Consider the following 23,054-nt stretch of genomic DNA (forward strand, 5'->3'; position numbering starts at 1 on the left):
ACCAGTCTTGATACCTTAGGCGTTCTCAATGTTGCAACCTCACATGTTAAAAAAACTATGGGACTTCGTCCTCTGTAACACCCTGAAAAGCCCGGTGATTTTTTTTTCATTTTTAAGTCTCAAAATCATTTAAAATATTATAATATTTTGGCCTTACACACCAAAGCTCTACATTATTTCAAGAAAATATAATAATCAAAGTATCATAAAACAAATAATTCATTCAAGTTGCAACAAATAAAGGTTATCGCCCAATGTTACAATATCAGAGCTACGAGTACTACAACTATCGACCAACATCGAGGTTTGGCAAAACATGAAAGACACAAAAACAAATGAACATATCCTATTAGAAATTGGATCACTCCTCAAAGTCAATCTGAGAGTCACTTGTACAGTTTCACAATTTTAACACATAGAAACAAATAGGGGGAGAATACGTCTGAAAATTAACATTGGCATAATAACAGCAAGGAAAGTACATTTTACACATTTACTCATAAACATAGTACATGATTTATCATACGAATAATAAATACATTTTATATTACTCATTCAAACACCATATTCAATAATATAATTTGTTTAATGATGCAACACTATGCTCAACTACTCTACTCCGATGCATGTGGTACCATCCTATAACACTGGACCGAAGTTCTACATCATCGGACCAAAGTCCATCATCATCGGACCTAAGTCCATCATCGTTGGACCAAAATCCTAACCTAAACTCCAATATACATGATGGATGAATCAAACAAATGCAAACAACCTCCATCCGAACATCGTACTCCCATTATCAAGTACCAATTCAAATACTAGACCGAAGTCCTACGTCGTCATATCGAATTCTATCATCTTCGGTCCTCGTGAACCAATCTCAACAACTATACTTATAGATATTCCTCAATAATATTATAATCAGTTACATCAAATTCATCATTTAACATCAATAAATCAACATTGTGGTTCTCATGAACCTAAACATATCAAAACATCAACATATAAGCATTGGTTCACCTTGAAACTTAACATATCATTGCCTACTCACAAGGTAGTCAACAATTCAATCATTAACAATCAATTTTACTCATATTTCTTAATAAAACATCACCTAACAGAATACGCTATATCAATCCAAGGATTTCCCAAACCTTTGCCCTTCTGGTTTACCCTTAGGATTATGAGCCTTTGATTTAACTCTAAAATTGTCTCATTATAGCCAATAGGGTTATATGCTCTAAAATTGTCAAAAAAACCTAACAGACTCACTATAATGCTAAAAACATAATCATAAAGTAAAAGGATCAGAGAATCAAATTGAAAAGTCTCGAAAATACAAACATCGATACATTTGGCACAAAAACCCAAAAGGGACTGAAAATTATACGACAGGGTGGCGAACCACATCCGACCCCACCGCTGATCACAACCCTTTTTTTTGCGGAAAGGTTTGGCAGTTGCCGCCATTCGTGGCCCAATATTTTCGATTATGACCCACGACCTAATTTTACTATAGTTCGTTGTAGCCGATTCGTTATAGTACCTCTGCGACCCGAGTTTTGACAAATCACTAATTATCCTTACTGACAAGTTAATAGAATCAACAATTCTTAATTATTCAATCAGCAATTCATAATAATCTAATCAACAATTCATGTTAACCACATCAACAATTCAACTCATATCATAACACAGGTCAATAATATATAATATACAATAACACGGGTCAATATCATAACGCAGAAAAATATGAATTGTTGATGGTTAGGGTTGTCTCTACTTTGCTATGGTTGTCTCCTCCCTTATCCTCTTTCTCTAAAATAATGCGTATTTCTGCCTCTTCTCACAACTTTATTCCTTATATTCATATTAGTTATTAAAATTTGTTTTTCCAACTAGCCCCCTTTAATTTTTCTCTATTCCTATTTTACCCCATCTATTTTACTCATTGTAATATTTTTTAAAACAATTACCACTATTTATTTTAATATTTTAACAATACTACTAATAACCCCAAAATTCTAAAAAATTCATTATTACAACTTGTTATTCCCCATAATTCAATTATTTCAGCATCAACACCTCACTTATATTATTTATAAAATATTTAAATAAAAGCATACTACCACTAAATAATAAAATATCAATTAATTAATTAGTTATCAAAATTTGGGACATTACATCCTCACCATAGATCTCATTCCTCTATGTGCGGTCGTCCGCACTCACGATCGGGTATGTGTCAATTTACTTTTTTCACTGTGATAACACGTAAAATACACAGTTTATTTCACTCGATATGCACATGTTTTAGTATCAATTTTATAGATTTTGTAGTTTTATGCTGGTATTTTGTGTTATGTTTTCAAGAAATAATCAAATAACGACAAAGGCAAGTGAAATAGGTGAAAATAAGGAAAAATATCACAAAACAGTTTTGTCATGACAGTCACCTGGAAGTCATGACAACCGTCATGAGGAAAAAGGATATGCTTGTCAGCAAAGCAAACAAAGATACGAAGAAAATGAGTCAAAGTACCATGATTGGCAGGCCGTCAGTCCATTTGTCGCTCCTAAAAGTGTCAAATTTCAATCCCATACAATTTGTCATGTTCAAACACAAAATTTACGATTAAATACTCCCTCCGGCCTTATTTATAAGCAAAAGTCTTCTAACTTTTTTGGCCTTAAATATAAGCAAATGTCAACAAATCTATGTGCATTTAATGTCTTTATTTCAAAAGTATCCCTGAATTAATTACTTAATATTGTTAGTAAAGGACAATTTTATTGAGGGTATATTCGTAATTGTGTTGTCTCTCTCACATGAAATCAAGAAACTTAAATGTACTTAACTATATTTCTTAATAAGCGTAAAATTTGTCTTTTTTACTTATAAATCAGGTTGGAGTAGTACATGTTATGAGTGAGATACATTTCCTCAACAATCATACACAGGAAGGTTTATTTCACATAATCTCTACTCATTTTTTATATGAAGATGCAATGTTCATGGCATGTTCTTATGTTCTTTAAGGTGTTCATCAAGTTCTCATGACTACAAGCACCCGCTAATCTTGTGGATCTCAATCTAGTTAATATTAATCTTAATCTAGTTAATATTACTCTTAATCTAGTTAATGTTAATTCATGCACAATTTTCTTTCTATTTCGGTAGTAGCAAAATTATAAATATATTTCTTTTAATTCAAACTACGGCTGTATATTTTTAGAGATGACATGGATAAATTTAGTGTAATGAGTCTATAGAAGATCTTGCAATTTTTTGTAGAATTTATCAGGTGAATCTCTAATTTGTTTTTGACACTCCACGTATTTTCATAATATTTATATTATTCTTATCAAAATTTTATTAAAAAGTTTGGACATTTTCAAAATATCCGGCAAAATAAGTAAAAATTCAATAGCATATTTAAAAAGTTCAATATGTATTTTTACCAAGTTTTTTGAAAATTGAATCTAACATACAGGATTTTTTTATAAGTCTGGCATGTAATATTCTGTAGCCATTGCCAATATTTTGTAATAGGATATGGTGCACAATCTCCGTAGTCATTGCCAAGATTTTGTAATATTCTTTTGATATTTTGTTTGATAAAACTAATGATCATTCTCACTCGATTAACCAGCTTAATCATTACAACAAAAACAATTGAGGCTGCTATGGTCATCACATTTTCTTACAAACATTGGAATTTACAGTCGTTAAAACTTCAAAACTTTACAAGGACAAGAAAGGGGTAGTCAATCTCGTGTCTCTCCTTCACGCACGTTTGCATTGCTTCTCTCTGCATCGTTAGTGGTACATTGATGCAACTGGGGAGAACCAAACAGATTCTTCTGAACAACATCAGTGTAAATTGAACCACTCCCTGCTGTTGTGACATGGGTAGAATCAACCTCATATGGTCCACTTCTACTGCTACCTACAACCAACATGTATTTGTAAACGTTAAGCAATTTCTTATCTTAATAGACTTTCAAAGTCCAAACACATTATTATTTAATTGAGAATGACAAATTACCAGGAACAGATGGGGCAGTAGCAGGTGAGTTTGTAAGCGCTGGTGACATTCCACTTCCCCTTCTCATCTTTGACTGCACCACAGAACCAAATGTAAGGAATGATGACTGGATGAATTGGTTATTTCAAAATCATGCAATGAATCAAGTAAACATGATAAAGGATTATACAGCATAATCTTCTGTTGAAGTACGACAACAAAAGTTGTAGAAAATTAGAATGTCGATAAAACTAAGTTCCCCAACTTAATTTATTATGTGGGAGATGTACTCCGAACTTACAGCTCCTGGAGGTGAAAATCTTAAAATACTGTCAACCAAGAAATACTTGAAAGCCGAGCACCTATCTCAAAGATTGTCATAAAGCAAATATCTCAAAGCTTAGGTGAGAAGACACACGAATGATGAATGACTCGTCTCTAACAAATTCCATTTAAGTTTTTCTTGCTTATAGATGATATAACAAGAACTTAGCATACCTTTGAAATTTCTTCACAATGCTTCACAACAACTGATATATTTGCATAACGTCCATGTACTATCGCATAGGCCCACAAGAGAAGCTTCCTTGGGATGCTCAGATCAAGGGATTCAACTCCAGTCATAGTTGGGCTGAACGGTGTCTCTGTTACTAATTGAGATGGAATTACATAAAAGTTGAGGCCAGAGGTAAGCACCACAGAAGAACTTTCCCGGTAAAAAATATAGCAAGCTCTGAGCAAAGTGTTAGCTGTTTCCAAATTTTCATCAGAAGCTTTTTTGATCAGTATATTTTTTATTTTTGATAGAATGGGACTCCATTTTGTTTCAATCTTTTCTAAAATAGATGAATCTTCAAAAGATGTAATCAATAATTCATGTGGCTGCAAATCAATACAGAGCAACTGGCTATTTTCCATCCCATCATCATTCAAATTATGGACTTGAATCCCATTTAAGAATCCACATGATACAGGAGTGATTTGTGCCAAATTGTATATAAGAGATCGACACAAAGCAACAGAAGCATGCTTACAAACTTTTGCACAATTACTATTTGAGAGCTTAGGATTCTTAAAACGTTTTCTAATCTTTTCATTAACTGTTTCAAGAGTTTCCAGTTTTCCATTTATCTCCAATGATGATATATGTTCATGGAGATACCTGCAAATATTTGAGGATCTGAATTAGGACAAAACAGACAGCAAAGACATTATATTTCAACCAGAGAAGCTACAAAAGTTTGCGGACTCAGATCAGTTCAAAATTTTATTTTATATAATTTAAAATTAAATAGGATTTATTACCCATATATGATAGTTTCTGATGTATCACGACACTCAATTTCAGGCAAGCTGCATATTTCTGGCCATAAGCTTCCTTGCTCCATAAATAAAGCAAACATTCTATCCAACACATTGTCAGAGCTGCTCACTGGAAAAGAGGCAGTAGTCTGAGAATGGCGCATGGCTGAAATCAGGGCTTTTAAATATTTTCCGATAGCCACTGGTACAATATCTTCAAGGCATAATGAAAACTACAAGTAAAGAGACAACAGATCAGGTTAATAATACTTTCACATCTGATGACAAAGGGGTGCAAATATGACAAGAAATTATGTGGGTTTTAGTTGAGAGTTACCCATGCATTACCAGAGTGTATACAATATTGGTATTGAATTAGGAGAGACTAAGACATTTAGGTTAAACCGTGTGTTTGAATAGCACTACGGAAGATGTATTATATAGGAAAAAAGTACGGCTCATACTATTAATTACATAGTTATCCTATTCTATTCTAGAATACACAAAGGAATATTCTAGAGAATATTTTCTTTCTATATATACATAAATACATATCAACACTCCCCCTCAAGCTTGAGCATATAAATCAAATGCACCAAACTTGTTACATATATAATTGTTTCTGAGGCTTCGTAGGGATTTTGTAAACACGTCTGCCAATTGATCATTAGAGTTGACAAAGCTTGTGGCGATGTCGCCTGACTCGATCTTCTCTCTGACAAAGTGACAGACTATCTCAATATGTTTGATTCTCTCATGGAAGACTGAAATTGAAGCAATGTGCAATGCAGCTTGATTATCACAAACAAGTGTCATTGATCTTACTTCTTCAATTTTAAGTTCCTTGAGCAATTGTTTTAACCAAATAAGTTCACATGTTGTCATTGCCATGGCCCTATACTTTGCCTCGGTGCTTGATCTTGCAACTACATTTTGTTTCTTGCTTTTCCAGGATATAAGGTTTCTTCCAACAAGTACACAATACCCAGAGGTAGACCGTCTATCAATGGATGACCCTGCCCAATCAGCATCAGAGTATCCAACTATCTGAGTATGTCCTTTATCTTCATGCACAAGACATTTTCCTTGAGCATATTTGATGTATCTTAGAATCCTGATAACAGCACCCATGTGTTCCTGACAAGGGAAATTTAAGAACTGACTTATCACACAGACTGCAAAAGAAATGTTCGGACGAGTGACTATGAGATAATTCAACTTTCTAACTAATCTCCTATACCTTCCTGAGTCAGATAGAGGCTCCCCCTGATTGGATAGTAGTTTGACACTTGGATCCATAGGAGTATCAGCTCGTTTAGTATTTAACAAACCTGTTCATTCCAAAATATCCATAGCATATTTCCGCTGAGAAATCACCAAACCATCTTTAGATTGGGCTACCTCAATACCCAAGAAATAGTGGAGTTTACCAAGATCTTTTCTCTGAAATTGTTTCGAGAGATGTTGTTTCAACTGGAGTATTCCCTGTTGATCACTACCAGTTATGACAATGTCATAAATACACTCGTGGGCTGAATGACGATAAAAAACAGAATGGTCAGCTTCACTACGGACCATACCAAATTGTTGTACTACAGTGTTGAATCTGCCAAACCAAGCTCTCGGAGATTGCTTAAGACCATAAAGAGACTTGTGTAGCCTACAAACCATATTCGATGACTCCCCATGAGCAACAAACCCAGAAGGTTGCTCCATATATACTTCCTCTTCAAGATTACCATGTAAAAAGGCATTTTTGATGTCAAGTTGATGAAGAGGCAAATGTCGAATGGTTGCAATGGCTAGAAGAAGTCTAACAGATGCCATCTTGATTACAGGTGAAAAGATATCACTATAATCCAACCCAAAAATCTGAGTGAATCCTTTGGCTTCCAAGCGAGCTTTAAATCGATCAATCTTACCATCTAGACCAACCTTCACTGTATAAAACCAACGACAACCTACTAAAGATTTTCCAGGGGATAGAGGAACCAGTTCCCAGGTACCACTGCTTTGAAGAGCACATATTTCATCAATCATTGATTGCCTCCACTCAGGGTGAGATAATGCTTCACCTAGAGTTTTAGGAATAGAAATAGAAGACAAACAAGTATACTGCAAAGGGGAAAAACGATGATAACATAAATCAATAGAATGTGGAGAAGGATTTCGTGTTTGACGTATACCTTTTCGAAGGACAATCTAAAGATCAGACTCGGATTGCAGGATCGGATCTGGTGATGGCGAGAGCGTCGAAGGAGAGTCCGCATTGACCTCAGGGACAGGTATGACCTCAGGGGCAGGTACGACAAACGTTGGGTGACGACGTTGATATGTTTGAAGTGGTCGAGAAGTGGAGGGGTCAACCGTAAGGGTATCTAGTGGGTCAGGTTCCCTAGAATGATGGGAGATATTGACAAATGGGACTTCCGGAAGAGGTGTGGGAATACTTTTCTGAAGAGGTTCCGGAGATACTTGGCTGGACTCGAAATATGGAACAGACTAGAAGAAGGTAACATCGGCCGATACGAGGTATCATTGTAGAGTATGAGAATATAAACGATAACCCTTTTGGGAACAATGATAACCAAGAAAGACACACTTTAGTGATCGAGTTGCTAGTTTATCAAGATCAGGAGAGAGATTGTGTACAAAACACGTAGATCCGAATACTCGAGGAGGAATTGGGTGGAGAGGAGAGTTTGGAAACAGGATTGAATGAGAGATTTTATTATTCAAGACAGATGAGGGCATGCGATTTATGAGGTAACATGCCGTGAGCACCGCATCCCCCCAAAACTGGAGAGAAACATTACCTTGGAGAAGTAGGATCCGAGTGGTTTCTACAAGATGACGATTTTTGCGTTCGGCTATCCCATTTTGTTGGGGTGTATGAGGGCAAGATGTTTGGTGCAGAATACCATTGGGCAAGGGACCCCTTTCCTCACCCTAAGAATTGAAATGTTTTTACCCATCTCTTAAGGTGAGGAAAGGGGGCTTTGCTCATGCATACAAATACTTAAATAAAAAGGGAGAAATAAAACACATAGGCTAGTTCTATGGTGCACAAGTTAGTTTTCACCGTTGGATCAATAAGTTCCACACCATTGGATCAAGTGAGATATTATTGATTTAATGGTGGGGAAAAAATCAGTGCACGATACAACACTGTTTTACTTGTGCACCACAGAATTAGCCCAAATAGAAAAGCTTCAAAACCTGTTTAAGAAACACCTTTGAGATGTCTAGGGGAAGAAGGTAGCAAATAGTTAATGAGGTTGATTTTATTATTGTTTAAGAATTAGGAGAAATACTGGATTGCATAGTTAAATTAATCTCCATTAAAAATAAATAAATAAATCCATTCAAAAAAGTTGAATGAATCAGCAATAGAAACTTCTAAATATTACTCTGGAGGCAAAATCGACCTGATTGTGTTTGGAATTTTATATAAAATAAGTTTTTCAGAGACAAAGGAAAAAGATGAAGAGAAAGGGGGAGATATGATTGGTACATGATAGGATTGATTTTATATAAAATATATTCGCAAGAGTTTTCCTTAAAGTTTTAAATAAAGCTGATAGTAAATCCTTCAATTTGCGATCAGATTTGATGATATGAACAGGAAGGTGTTCCTTCCTTAGGCCTGCATAAATCCATATCTCCAAAAACGTGTTTTCATCTCATACTATTATCTTAAATGAAGTAAAGTTAAAATCAGCATATGAAGCATCAAGTAAAAAAAACTAAAATGAAAGAATGCTTCCAGTTCCATGAGAACAAATGAATCATAACTAAGCAAAAGCAGTTATTGTTTACTGAGTTATAATTCTAAATCAGACTTTTAGGGATTTACCCGCTTATCTCCCCGGAGGGAAACATATGCACGCTCAAGAATACATCTATCTCCTGTCTCCTCCAATAGTTTGAGATAAAACAGCAAATACTTCCGAATGCAAGTAATGAATTTTCGAGAACTTTCTGGTAAGTTCACCTCGAGGGCTTTTTTATTCCCAGTAGAACCCGGTGTCTTGCGCCTGATATCATTAAATGCAAAGTAGAAATTAGTTTAGTTATTGACAACATTAATGCTTCTTATTGAGTGGGAAGTCCTCAAGTTACATAAGACCATTTGGGAAAGATTTCTTTTCATTTAAGAAAAATCCACGATATATTTCAAATCTTCAAACCTTAGTTATAACACTCAGTAGAAATACCAAAGCATTTGCCACACACCATTGGAAATATCCCATAGTATGAACTCTCAATAATCAATTGTTTCTAGCAAAAAATTTACCACATCAAGCTTAAACTAACAGAAGGTTAAATAATAGAAGTGAAAAGATTAAAAAAAGGTTAATATTAAAAATGTACCTTCCTTTTTTGGTCATGCTATCGATTTCCCACATATTTATGGTAAATGATGAGCGTGAAGATTTGAAGCAGAAAGATAGTTGATCTTTAGCTCTCTCTAAATCACCACTTTCCCCCCTTCTATACAACCCTTGAGCCAACATGTATCTGGCCTTATGGAAATGCTTGAGTTCCCCCTCGACACAAGTTTCAAGTGCAGAGAGGCAATCATTGTAAAGCATGGACCATGCAGTATCCAATTTGAGTAACCCTCCATGCTTAGTATCCACAAATTTGGCATGAATACAGCTCTCCTTTGTATTTAAAGATGAGCTATCTGTGCTGCCAAGGATACTTGTGACAGCTTCTTTTACAGATTGATCAAAGGAGTCTGCTGAAAGAACCTGTTGAGGACCAAACCAACCTTTAATTTTTAAATTGACTTGATGAATGGACAATCAGAATAAATGGACAATGGCAAAGGTAAGCAAATAAAATATAGCAAAGCAATCAGAAAGAGGCAAAACCTTCAGAATCTCCACATTCTGTTTTCCGCATTTAATTAATAGTTTCAAGCGCGAGGCATGCATTCTATAGACAGGATCAACAGCTGATGTGTTCAAAGCAATAGCTTTTGTGTAATATGATAGTGCAATTTCATATGAATATTCAAGCTTTTCGCTAAGTTTACCCAAGTAAAATGCATGCAACCAATCCTGCCTGTAAAAGAACAAAAGTGGTTCAAAAACATCAGTATAACACAGATAAGGAGAGAAAATAAGACACAAGATAAGAGGGCATACTTAAGTGCGAAGGCTTTCTTAAAATGTTTCATTGAGCTCTCACAGAACGCCACCCATGTTGCATCCTTCAAGGGTAAAACTGATCTCTGATCATAAAATGGGACGACATTTTGAAGACTGTCGTAGTATACCAATGCCAATAACTCATGTATCTCGCACTGAAAATACAACAATTACACCCAAAAAAAAGTTAAATAGAGTATCAAATCGCATACCAAGACAGTGACAACTAACATCTAAAAAGTTAAAAGAGTGTATTTATTCAAGTTAGTATTGTAAGCATATAAAATTGCAAGCCAATAACATTACAAGTCCTGAACATTACAGCTTTAAGACACATTTTGTTAGCCTGAAAACATAACAAATACACACAAAAGTTTAAATACAGAATCAATATGTTTACCTCAAACAAAGACAACCAACATCTAAAAAGTCCTAAGAGTGTATTTAACATTGTAACTTGTAAGCATACAAAGTTATGAATCCATAACAATAAGAGCCTTGAACATTACAGCATGAAAACGCATATCTATGGCACATTTTGTTGGCCTTAAATATTGTCCGACATTTAGAGTAAATGAGTAGCTATCAAAAAACAACAAGTTCCTTCATCTAAAGAAGATAACATTTGGATGGAATGCTTAGGGGTATAAAAAATATTCTTTTCTTTTGTAGTTAAATTATTACATTTAATGAACCAAACTGAACAAGAGGATATTGATTATCCTCGTCCAAGAAAAAGAAAATTCAAACGGCGTGAATATATGCAGGGGTCAAACCTGCTGAGCAGATGTCTTAGCCAAAGCTAAACTCATTAGTAGGCACCGTCTACTCCTTCTTCGGCTTGTTTCCACTCTCTCAGATAAAGTGGGATTCTTCCTCCATCCTACTACATTAATGTGCTTGCTACCATCATTAAGCAACAAATCTACTTCCTGGCTCAGTGCAATCAAGAACATATATGAAATTCTATATGTTAACATATTTAGATATTAAGACTTCATTGTTCATCTGAAAATTTCAAAGAATCAACATTTTAAAGAGCCAAATGCAATTAGACTTACCTCATCATAAATATTTCCAAGTCGCTGCCAGCTTTCAAAGCGTAGAGGATTGTACATGAGATCATATTTGAAGAGCTTAGCATTTTGCTCAACAAATTCTTCCCCTTCCTTGGTCAGCACAAATCCAGGCCATTTATCAGTTGCACTCATTTCCTCAGACAGAGCCAAGAAATGATACAAGTTACAGTAGACGTCCACATATGGCTCAGACCTGAAAGTTACTAAAACTGAGATAAACCAAAAATATAAAAACAAAGAATGTCATGGATATACAGTATCCATTAAATATGATTCACAGGAGACAGGTTAACACTAAATTTTTTATTAAAAAAATCACTAGTATAAATGTATACCTCCTCAATAGTGTTGTGTTATACTGTCCAAGACCTCCCACATCAGGAAACATGGTCTTAGTTATAGTTTCAAGAAATCCTTCAGACCTGGCCTCCTCAGATAGTTTATCTTCACATAGATTAGGATCATCAAGGAACTTATCAATTGGATTTCCTGTCAAAAGGTCCTCTGGTGGCTGCAGAAAGTGTTTCCTAATAGCTCTTAAAACTCTGCGAAGTTTGACCAGTCCAGTTTTCTAACAGACATGAAAAAGTTTAGCAAAATAAAGTATAAAATTGCAATTCCGGTACCACATTGTGTAAACAAGCTGAGCTATGCAAATTAAAGAAAGAGAGGACTCACAGAAGATGCCTTCGCATAAGGAAGAACATATTTGAAAACATCAGCACACTGTTCTTTGGTCTGATAATCTCCCCGACTTGAATTTTTGTGCATCACTAGATCATCTTCATAGGATGAATCAGACTTTAGGTTTAATCCATATAAACAGAAAAAGCACTGATCTAAGGCCCCATCAATTTTAGACTCAAGTTCTTCTGCTTCATCTTCAGAAAGTTCATTTCCATGTTCAATTAATTGATTGCATGAATTCTCTTCCTTAACTAACTTACAGTCAGTCCCAGCAACCATGTTATCTTCACACTCTACCTCCGTACTGTCTTTATTTTGAACTTTGCAAGATGAGACTCCTTTAGATATTCCTTCGGAAACATCCTTTTTCACAGAGGTAATTTCATTAATTCTGGTCCAATCAATCCGGAAATCTAATGTATCTGATATTGAATCTTCCATAGATAAATTGACAACACTGTTTTTGGATGCTTCTTCGCATCGCATTGGTTCTTTATTTTTAAGGTTAAAGCTGGATTTGAACTTCATATCCAAGCCCAACAGATGCTTTATTGCAAATCTAAGAAATGTTCCTTCTCCACCTTTGACACTTTCACCGACACAGCAAAGCCCATATTCAGCAAGCATGTAATGTGTTGCAACAATTAAATCAACCTGAGTTGAGCATTTAGGAAAAAATGGCAAAGATTTCTATTAAAAAAATTAATAATTTAAATGAGCAATCATTCAAAGTAAAGTTATGCCACAAAGGAGATAGCTAACTTGAGTTTCGATAGGTGTGGTCCGGCTATGATGCTGAAGTTTGCAGAAAACAATGGCTGCATCAACAAAACAGTTGCTTTCCACTTGATCAGATATTACTTGTGCAGAGGTTTTGTTGCACACGAGTACATTCGCGACATAGCCCATGATTAACAGCATCAGAGATTGCATTTGACAAATGCTGCTTGTCGGAACAGCGAGGCCGTCCTGCAAGCGTATGAACACAAATGCTTTCACGACAAAGGACATACTGCAGTGGAATGACAAGGAAACAGACAGTGCTGTTCGTAAAACCATGTTACTTTAATTGGATTAGCAATCTCACCGATAATGGCTGTTTTACTTTTCGATGAAAAATACAGTTTATGACAAAAGGGGAGGAAAATATAATAAAGAGGATGATACAATAGAGAGGAGACATAAACACAACATAACAAAGCATATATGGAGGCAATTGAAGGTTCTTAAAAATCAGAGCAATACACCCAGATACAGAATTGGACAGTAAAAATTGCTTATTGCCACGATACCAAAGTTCTTATTCCGATCTGTAAAAATTATTGCAATGCAAATTGAAATTGCACTCAAGATTGACCAACATACAACTTATTCCATTGAAAAGTAGCCAGTGACAAAATAACTGGGCCACTGTGTCCAAATTCAAGCTGCACGTAACATATGTATCAGGAGAAAGATCTGTGTGGAAACTAAAATCAGCAAACATGCAATTTGTATTATTCCTTTAATCCTATTGAATACTGTTGTACAAGCAAAGGTCTGTAAATCTCTCTTTAAAAATCAAATAAATGGGTTTTGATTCCAACGAAAATGGTTTCGAAACAGGATTGTAAAATAGCAGTTGTAGCAGAATTTGAACAAATCACTATTGTTTTGCGATATGCTACTTAGTACACAATGTTGTCAAATAGCAGCTACAGCGGCACTATAGCACTGATGTGTAGCAACATTTGAATGAACTGCTACATTACACTAGCCGCGACTACCAACACTGGTTCAAAATAAAAATTAATATGGATATTGGATAATCCTTCATACTAAGCTAAGTTTAAAATATTTTCCCATTTGATAAAATAACAAATGATTCTGGTAAATACATCCAGATCAAAGACAACAGACAATTGTTTGATGATATAACGAGAATGAGGGGAAAACAATATAGGAGAAAAAATCTCCAAATCCAATTATGGTTTTGTTGGTTCTTTTTTTCTTCTAGATTCATAGAAAAGGGAATTCATAGAGGAAAACCTGCCTCTAAAAGTTGGTAGGAAAAAATAAGAAAAGCCCAAAATACTACATATACTAAAGTCTAAAAGTATAGCTTGCCAATCTCTTCAAATTCAACTAGAAATCTGCCAGGCCCAAAATATCAAATAAGCAAACTAATAGAGTATAATAGAGGAATGCCTTAAGAAAGGCTCATGTATGTGAAAAGACATTTTCCCTCAACTGTGTAACTAATTGATGCTGAGTCAGCACAGTTAGTTACTCTAGGCTGCACTATATTTACTCACTAGTGTGAGTAATTGTACATTCATTGAATGCAAAACTGAAATAACAGAATGAATCAATTCTCTATCTTCTCTCTCTCTGTTTATCGTTTTCTAATACAAACACCAGTAATGCTAGGGAGCGAGCTTTTTTGTTTTTACATGCTACAAAAAATTTCTTATACCATATTGAGGAGGCTTGTCCAGTTTATCCAAAAGGGAGTATTATACGTAGAAGTTCATGGATTAGGGTGATTAAACACAGTCTCATAATAGACAATTAGTAGATATGTTTTAACTAATGGATTTATTTAAATTGTGCACATGAAATAAGTTAATTTCACGACAGATATAGTTCATGAGCTACATGGATTAACAGAAAAGCAACTTTAAAGAAATACACCTCAGGATCAGACAGCTTAGAATCCAAGACTATCGACAATGATATTTACTCACGGAATCTCCACAGTGATCAATAACTTTCTTCACTTGTGATATACAGTCAGAGAGGGCCTTCACTTCCTCCGCAACCAAGTGGCTACAGTGCTTGATAGAGCTTTCATTTGAGTCATCCAAATTAGAAGGTGTACTGAAACCATGTGTTTGGTCAGAAGATTTAAATGATGTAATACTTGTACTCAAACCCATCAATGCCATGAGTATTTTCAGTTTTCTGTAATGGCAATTGAAATACAGTTCTACATCCATTGGTGTTATCTTCTGACATGCTTCAATTAGAACATCTAGAGCCATGAGCTCGATGGAAGTTATCTTTTCATCTTTTTTATCTGCCATGGATAAAGAAAATGAATTGAAGTAGACATCCTGTGTAGAGAACAGAAGTGGAGTAAGAAGAGATACACAGTCAACATACTTTTCTTGCTCCATCATCCTAGTGATAGACTTTTCCATCAAAAAATTGACCTTCAATATATTAACTTCGTAGAGAACTCTATCAATGTTTATCTCTTTTACATCCTTGCAATGTGGGCGGGGGACTGAACCTGGAGAATGTTCCATTTTTCCCCTTTTTTCCAAAAGTGACAAAGCAATACAAAATTCTTCACAAGCTTTTGCCTTGTTGCCTTCAAAAATAGACAATCTCCCACTTATCCAGTAAAATCGAGACCAGAATGAACTGTTTTTCATCAGAAGCGGGCTATCTAAATCTGAATTATTCTCAGTGGAGGTGTTTATTGATGTTCCACTAGTCCCTTGAAAACCATCAATTAAAATGCAACCTTCATTCAAGGCACTAGTCAGGTGAAAAGGATAAGCAAGAGCTACAGACTCAACAATCTTGCAAAGCTGATAAGATGCCTCTGACATCCACTCCAGTTGTTTAGAACCAGTGGGTGAACATAACCCAAAATCATAATACAGCTCAGCAAGAAAAATGTTACACTCAGCAGTTCTATCCTTTCCCCAATGCCTTGTTAACTTTTCCAACTCCAGAAACTTGACAAAAGCATCCTGAAATGGGAGGCCTTGTCTTGAAACCTCTTCTAACAGCAAGTGCCCCATATGGTAAGCCCCATAGTTATTTGAAGTACGGCTTAAAAATGCAGAAACATTATCATATTCAGAATTTCCTGAGGAGGATAGTATGGCGGTATCACTATTGGTAGTTTCTTGATCACCCAATCCAACGGCAATGAAAGGTTCTAGATACCGAATGACAACCTTGGCAGGGTCCTTACCACAAGAGTTTGAATCTTCTTTCCCTGGTTTACGACTGCGGAGCCTTTCAAGTCGAGAACTTCGCCTTTCATGTGGTTGTTCTTCTTGGGTATTTGCTTCTTTCTCTTTAAAAACACTTGCTGGTCCTACATTAGCATCACTAAAAGCACTATTTTCACCACTTAACCCTTTCACTTCCACGGTGTTCAGAGCAGCTTCTGAACTACAAGGCAAGTATATTCTTAGCCTAATGTCCGGAGAACTGCACGTTTTTTTAGGTTCCACCTCAGAAATTTTCAGATTTGAAGGCAGTAAGATCCCCAGCAGTGCATCAGCAAGAACCACCCAGGAAGCCTCTGTGAGGTATAGATCTTTGTTTTGGTTCAACTTTTTAAATGCAACATCCTCATCTAGATTCTCATCAATAGCTTTTCTCTTAGCAGAAAATTTGAGCCGCACATGTTTTGGTTCCAATTTATCTATGCCTCTGGGAGCAAATGGCAATGGTTCCGATTCTTCAATAGTATTTCTAACATGCAAAGCGCGAGAATGTGATGGCCAGTGCCTCAAAATCAACTCAGCAACAGAAAGGCAGGCAACTTCATCACCAATTGCAATAAGAACCTCCAAAAGTTTTTCCATGCAATTCCCTACATCACGCATCAAGGGTGGAATATGACAGATGCACAAATAGAACTATTATTAAATAGAATATATTATGAAAACTACTTTCAAAGGATGAACTTTATTGTTGGAAATGATTATCCAAATAATTTTGAAAGAACTAATTTAGTCTAGATAATAATGCAAACAAATATCAATCTTGAGCCACAGTGATAATCACCATACCCCATAGAAGTTCAAAAAATAAGTAAATGCAATGAATGAGGACAAGTTAGAAAAGCACTAAACATAAATATGCCAGAATGCATTCTAGCTGAATATCCATTCAGTGAGAAGTAACAAATTATTGCAATTGGTGGAATGGCCTTTCACACTGCTCAATGTGCTAATTTCATTTCTGTTGTGATGATACAAAAAAGGGGGTTTTAGGTAACTTTAGGGTCCAAAATGCATTTGTATGTTGTGGATGTCATTCTTCAGTTTTATCCAACAAACATGCTTATGCAAGCATGAAGAGATAGATAGACAGCTCAAAAGACACTCAATTGGAAAAACATGAAGGGACTTAATCCAGACATGAAAACAGAAAAGAAATACCATGAGCGCGTCATTAAGTAACCACTAGAAAAAGGAAATATTAAAAATATTAGGTGCTTACAGTTATTAGGGCTGCACAAGAGGCCTTGTTCAAATGCCCAACGTGAAATGCTCAGCGAGCCCATTGAACATGACAATGTTCCCAGCTGGTTCCATACAACGGAATCTTTAGAATCAATGTCAACAGCTTGAAGATAACAATGTAGAGCATTCTCATGATGAGTAGAACCTAGCTGAAGAAAAACAGCGGCAAGGTTTTTCAACGCCAAAAACCTGCAGAAACCTCTGTAAGTAACGCGGAGATGTACATACATACATACATACACACATATTTAAGTGAATGGTGAATTAACACAGATAAGAGGAGCTAGCTGTTAGAATATATGTAAGAATCTTTGAACGGTCAGGTTATAGGTTTCAGATAAAATAAATGTGTTGTTAATTGCAGATAGCAGATATAGCAGTTTTTTCAAATTCTGCTAAGCAACGGTACTATAGTGCCACTATCAGTGTCGTCAAATAGCGGCGCCATGGCCGCTATGGCGGATATACATGGCAGTTTTGGGGCTAGCCGCAATGGTAAATATCGGCCAATATTGCGGATTTTTCCGCCATAATCCACTATAACGCCGCATTTTGGCTCTCCACCATTAACAGCACTGCCGCTATTTCATGCTACTAAATACTAAATAGTGTATCCCGGAACAGTGATTTGTTCAAACTACGCTATGCAATAGAGCTGTAGCCGCTATTTAACAACACTGAAAGCAGAAGAGAAATAATAACACGTTTACATACAATAATAATGTAACAATTATTGGAAAAAATCCAAAAAACGAAATTATTTTATAATAAAGATAGGCACCCCTCACCTTACAAGCTGATTTTGTAAGAATGAGTTAGACTAAATATAAAACTTAAAATGTCATCATAGCTTATCAATCCACGCGACACACCATTTATATCCACACAGCAAGTTCAACAATGAGTTTGTAAAAATGAGTTAGATCCAATGTAAAACCTAATAATAATGATTTTATACAAAAGCCAAAAACACTTGTGTTGTCAAATATCGGCCATAATCATGCCATGGCATTTTAAGGCAGTTCAGCTATGTTGTTAATTCTATATAGCGGAGCAGGATTGCAACTATTGCAAATACTAAAAATCAATGTATAAAAACGCATAATACTCAAAAATAAGAACACAAAACTAAAGAGACCATCATACTTAATAATTAAAGAACCTAAAGTATAGAGCAATAAAACTTAAACAAAGAAAAACAAAACATAATTGAACTAAAAGTAGGAGGAGGAACAAAACAATTGTTTGAGAACAAGAACATGACAGAATGAAAAATAGACAACAGTTTTAAAAAAAGATAACCGTTAAAACGGGTTCGAATTGACATTATACCTTTGGTGGAAAAAAGACAACGGTTTTAAAAAAAGATTTGAAGAATTTTGCCCTGAAAACCTGATTGTGGACTCAACAACTGTTTGGGGCCCCAATTTGCGGCCACGACAGCCAAGGATGTTAAACTCTAGACTTAAGTCGATATGTTTTGGCTAAGTGAAATTGACTCTTAAACCCGACTCGTAGACTAATACGGGTTTACCTCATATTGAAATAATATCAAAATTAATTTATACATAACATTATTTTATACAATATCATAAATGCATCAATAACTCAAAACTTCAACTTATTATAACACAAAAATACACTAAACTATATAAAAAAGGTCGTAATCATAAACTTGTATCAAACTACATAAATTATCCTACCAAATCATAAAAATGTAAGTTCTTCAAATTGTTAAGATTTTAAAAGACCAAAAAACAAGGCAAAAAAATGAAATTTCAAAAAGCAACAAACTCAAATTGAGGGATAATAGTTATCCCTCACAATGTGTTTGGCAAATATCATTTCCAAGAAATTTATTCATACCAATGTGTTTGGCAAATAAATAAAATTTCCAGGAATATTTTTAGGTTTTATTTTAATTAAATTTAAAAATTAAAAACTAGAAATAGATGTGTTAAAATAACATGAGACTCTCATGATGAGAGTGGGAAGTTATGGTTGGTTATTTTATATTCATGTGGGAATCAGGCGTGGCAACATAACCCGAACCCGTGGGGTACCCACCCGAACCCGCCCCGAAGTTGACGGGGAAAACCCGTTTTGACTGGGTTTAGGTTTGGGTTTTCCCCGATTATAAAATATGGGGACGGGTCGGGTAATTGGGACACTAGTACCCACCCCGAACCCACCTCATTTATTTCATTGTGTACATTATTATTTATTTTTTATATTTAGAATATTAAATACATGGTCAATATTTTGAAATTTTAATTTTAATTTATTATTTAAAATATTTGAAATATACGTATGAAATTTTTTCAGATTGTTTTATTTTATTATTTGTAATGTAATTTTATTTTGGAAAAAATAAATATTTTTATTAAAAAAATTGATTTCACTAAATGAATGGTGGCGGGGCGGAGATACCCGAACCCGTTTGGGACGGGTTTGGGTTTTGATTCTCCATCCCCGTTTGGGTTTGGGGCGGGGAACGGGGACTGTTTGGGGATTCGGGTTTGGGGGAGGTAAAAACCGTCCCCGACCCGCCCCGTTGCCATACCTAGTGGGAATGTAAGATTCCCATCCTTTGACATGGGAATAAAAGTTAAGAAGTTCATGAACAAATTATATTCCTAGGAATAAAAAGTACTCGGGCATAATTTATTAAACCTTAAAACAAACAAAGGAATATGTGAATTCCAATGTCACGTTCTCGGGAATAACATTCGTATCCATGAAACAAACACGCCCTAAGAGTTTACAAAAAAGAGAGTTTACATGATCGTAAACTTGTTTTTATGACCTAAATTCATAAACTCGTAAGAGTTTAACAACCTTGGCAACAACCGTTATTGCAGATGGCAGCTTGTAAGCCAAAAGCATCACGAGCAACCCTATCACCATGGTAGTCAAAATCGCGATCCTAATCGTACGATTTAACGATCTTGCAACTGCCCACCGTGCCAGAGAATGTTCAGAATCGGTTTTTGGTAGGCACGGCCAGAATCGTCGTAATATCACGTGAAAATGGTAGAATCGCAGTTTCTGTTGAAAAACCCTAAAAAAGTTTTTTTTTAAACCTGAAAAGATTCTTTTCTGCCTAATAACTAGAATAAATGATAATAACTGGGAGTAATCAATACTCAACCACCCAATAATTAAGGATTTATTCAACTTCCCAAAATACATCATGATTAGTGTGATTTCCCAAAATACATTTATTCATTCCAATTCATTCACGTTAAACTCTTTCACCTCTCTCACGATAAATAGAGTCACTATCTCACTCAATATTTCATTGAGTGATTTTGACCAACTCCAACATGAACTGTTTGGAAATTGAGTGAATTTTCATTAAGTTTTTCTTAGAAGTTTTCAATTGTTATTTGCTACTGTTTTGAATGTTGTGTTGTTTTGAATTGTCTTGAATTAGTTTCAATGAATATTATCATATGGAATTTCAGTTTTTTAAAGCAATTTTAGTGTTATTTGAATTTTATTTGTATATTATGTTGTGCCATATGCATATTATTAATTTATATGCAAAATATATATGAATTTTTCAATTTGGTAGGATCTTACGATTCGTGTTACGATCCCCCGATTCACGATCTAATCACCCCAACCCGATCTTGCGTAGGATCTCGAGTCTGACTACCTTGCCTATCACCGCTATGCTGTTCTGCTGTTGCACACAATAGCAGCTCAAAATGATGGATTTTTAGCTTTCCGCCTTGGTCCTCCATCCTCAATCGATAACACTGCTAAACACTAACCCTTGTTTATAGGGATACAGGACTCCTAATCCTAAATAAGTAGGAAAACCGGGAAACTAAATCACGGTACTTATAACTACGCAATATGGAAACTAATTTTAGGAGATAATGTAAGATGCTCTAAGATTAGAAACTAATCTTCCAAGATAAACTACTTCATATAAATCATAATATTCTAAGAGACTCTCTTATATTTCAATACTGACAAATCCAACTAGACAAGTTATAAAACACTTATAGCAAAACAGTGATTAATCCAATCTATTGAGCACACAACAATGCTTGCAAATACTTAATTGACCCAGTTTAGTATCTGAAGCATGGCAAGAAAAGCAACAGCTTGTGCAGGTAGAAAAATGAAAACATGCAATATGAATTAAACAGTACATGTATATGGGTCTCTCCTATAAAGCACCCCATAATCATGGCATGACTTTTTTAACTAAGCTCCCCACCCCCAATAAAAGAGTAGTTTCAAAAGAAACATTCACCAGCAATGTGGTTTATTAAGATTAAAAGAAGTGACAAAATTATTATCAGAATCAATAGTTTCCTAGAACTTAATTTACAGTAAATCAAAACAATAAATCCGTGTCCAACATTGCTTCACTAAACAATGGGTTGACATAGGAAACTATATGAAGATACAACAAGGACAAGAACAGTGCAGAACTTGATATAGAGTATGTAGTAAATAGATTGAAACCTGAGCTGCAATAGATGACTGTCACCAGCACCTCTATCCACCTTAGCATTAGCAATGAGAGGATCTTTAAGAACAGATTCTAAGAGCTCGCGAGCCTTTTCATACTCTTTTGCTTGTAACTTGACAAGTCCATCATGATAAGTTTGAGAAAGATGAAATTCCTGAAAAAATAAAATAAACAAGGGAAAAAAACATTATATCATATGATTATTGACAATGTATAGCTCCCAAGTTTACATAAACAGAAACTAAAGTTAAACAGAACATACAGAACATATAAGAATCATAATCATTGTAACCTAAGAATCATAATCATTCAGAGTTAGTAAAGAGAGAATGAGAGAAACGTGCCTGAGCTTCTTTGGTGGGAGCTAATGGTTCCCACTGACATTTAGAGTCGGTGTCATTGATAGCTGCAATTGAGAACTGAAAAAAACAAAACCGATGAACTTTTATCAGAATGCAAACTTCGAAACTCGCAAGAAGCTACAGACGTTAACGATGAAATTACAACAGTGATAATGAAGATAATAGCATACCATATTTCAAGCTTCAGAGTATCGAGTGTTCAAATTCTCTGAAGCTTCGCCGATTTAGGGTTCCGGCGTTCGATTTTGGTTTCGGATTCTTTTTCCGGTTGTAACTTGTGTAAGTGTAAGAGCGCGCACGCTCTGAGAACCGCTGTTCAACTGTTTCAGAAACGACGTCGCCTTGAGACTTCACCGCTTTTTTTACTTTATATTAAAAGAAGAAAAAAAACATAAGTTTTAGTCCTCTAACTCATCCTAACCCGTAAGTTTTGGGTCGGATCTCACATAAACTTCAAAATAATAAATTGATAAAAAATAAACAGAATGAGAGACCCGGTTCGGGTTGATGACGGATTATATTTATAAGGTTATATCCTGAATTTTGAAGGACAAATTGTTTTTTTCAAATAATTTATTGTTGCAAAAAAAGTTAAAAACTAAAGTGTCTCTAACCCAGTCAGAATTTTTAGAAATTTGTTGGAGTTTGGTTTAAGAGATTAAAGGTAGTGCATTGTCAATATAAAGA

General features: G+C 35.2%; 1 protein-coding gene across 1 annotated transcript; it reads right to left on the minus strand.

The window, feature by feature from the left end:
• Positions 1-3,560: 3,560 nt before the first annotated feature.
• Positions 3,561-22,741, minus strand: LOC127084043 (calcineurin-binding protein 1). The gene is made up of 18 exons (XM_051024415.1): positions 22,538-22,741; positions 22,350-22,424; positions 21,999-22,159; positions 17,491-17,702; positions 14,985-16,858; positions 13,021-13,227; positions 12,250-12,912; positions 11,907-12,142; positions 11,554-11,764; positions 11,269-11,424; positions 10,490-10,647; positions 10,214-10,406; positions 9,708-10,090; positions 9,190-9,370; positions 5,337-5,566; positions 4,530-5,193; positions 4,053-4,125; positions 3,561-3,953 (listed from the first exon to the last, which is right to left on the minus strand). The coding sequence occupies exons 1-18, from the start codon at positions 22,538-22,540 to the stop codon at positions 3,772-3,774; spliced, it is 5,862 nt and encodes a 1,953-aa protein (XP_050880372.1). The 5' UTR covers positions 22,541-22,741; the 3' UTR covers positions 3,561-3,771.
• Between the last annotated feature and the right edge of the window lie 313 nt (positions 22,742-23,054).

This window comes from Lathyrus oleraceus, chromosome 5, assembly GCF_024323335.1.
Source record: "Lathyrus oleraceus cultivar Zhongwan6 chromosome 5, CAAS_Psat_ZW6_1.0, whole genome shotgun sequence".
Classification (NCBI taxonomy): Eukaryota; Viridiplantae; Streptophyta; class Magnoliopsida; order Fabales; family Fabaceae; genus Lathyrus; species Lathyrus oleraceus.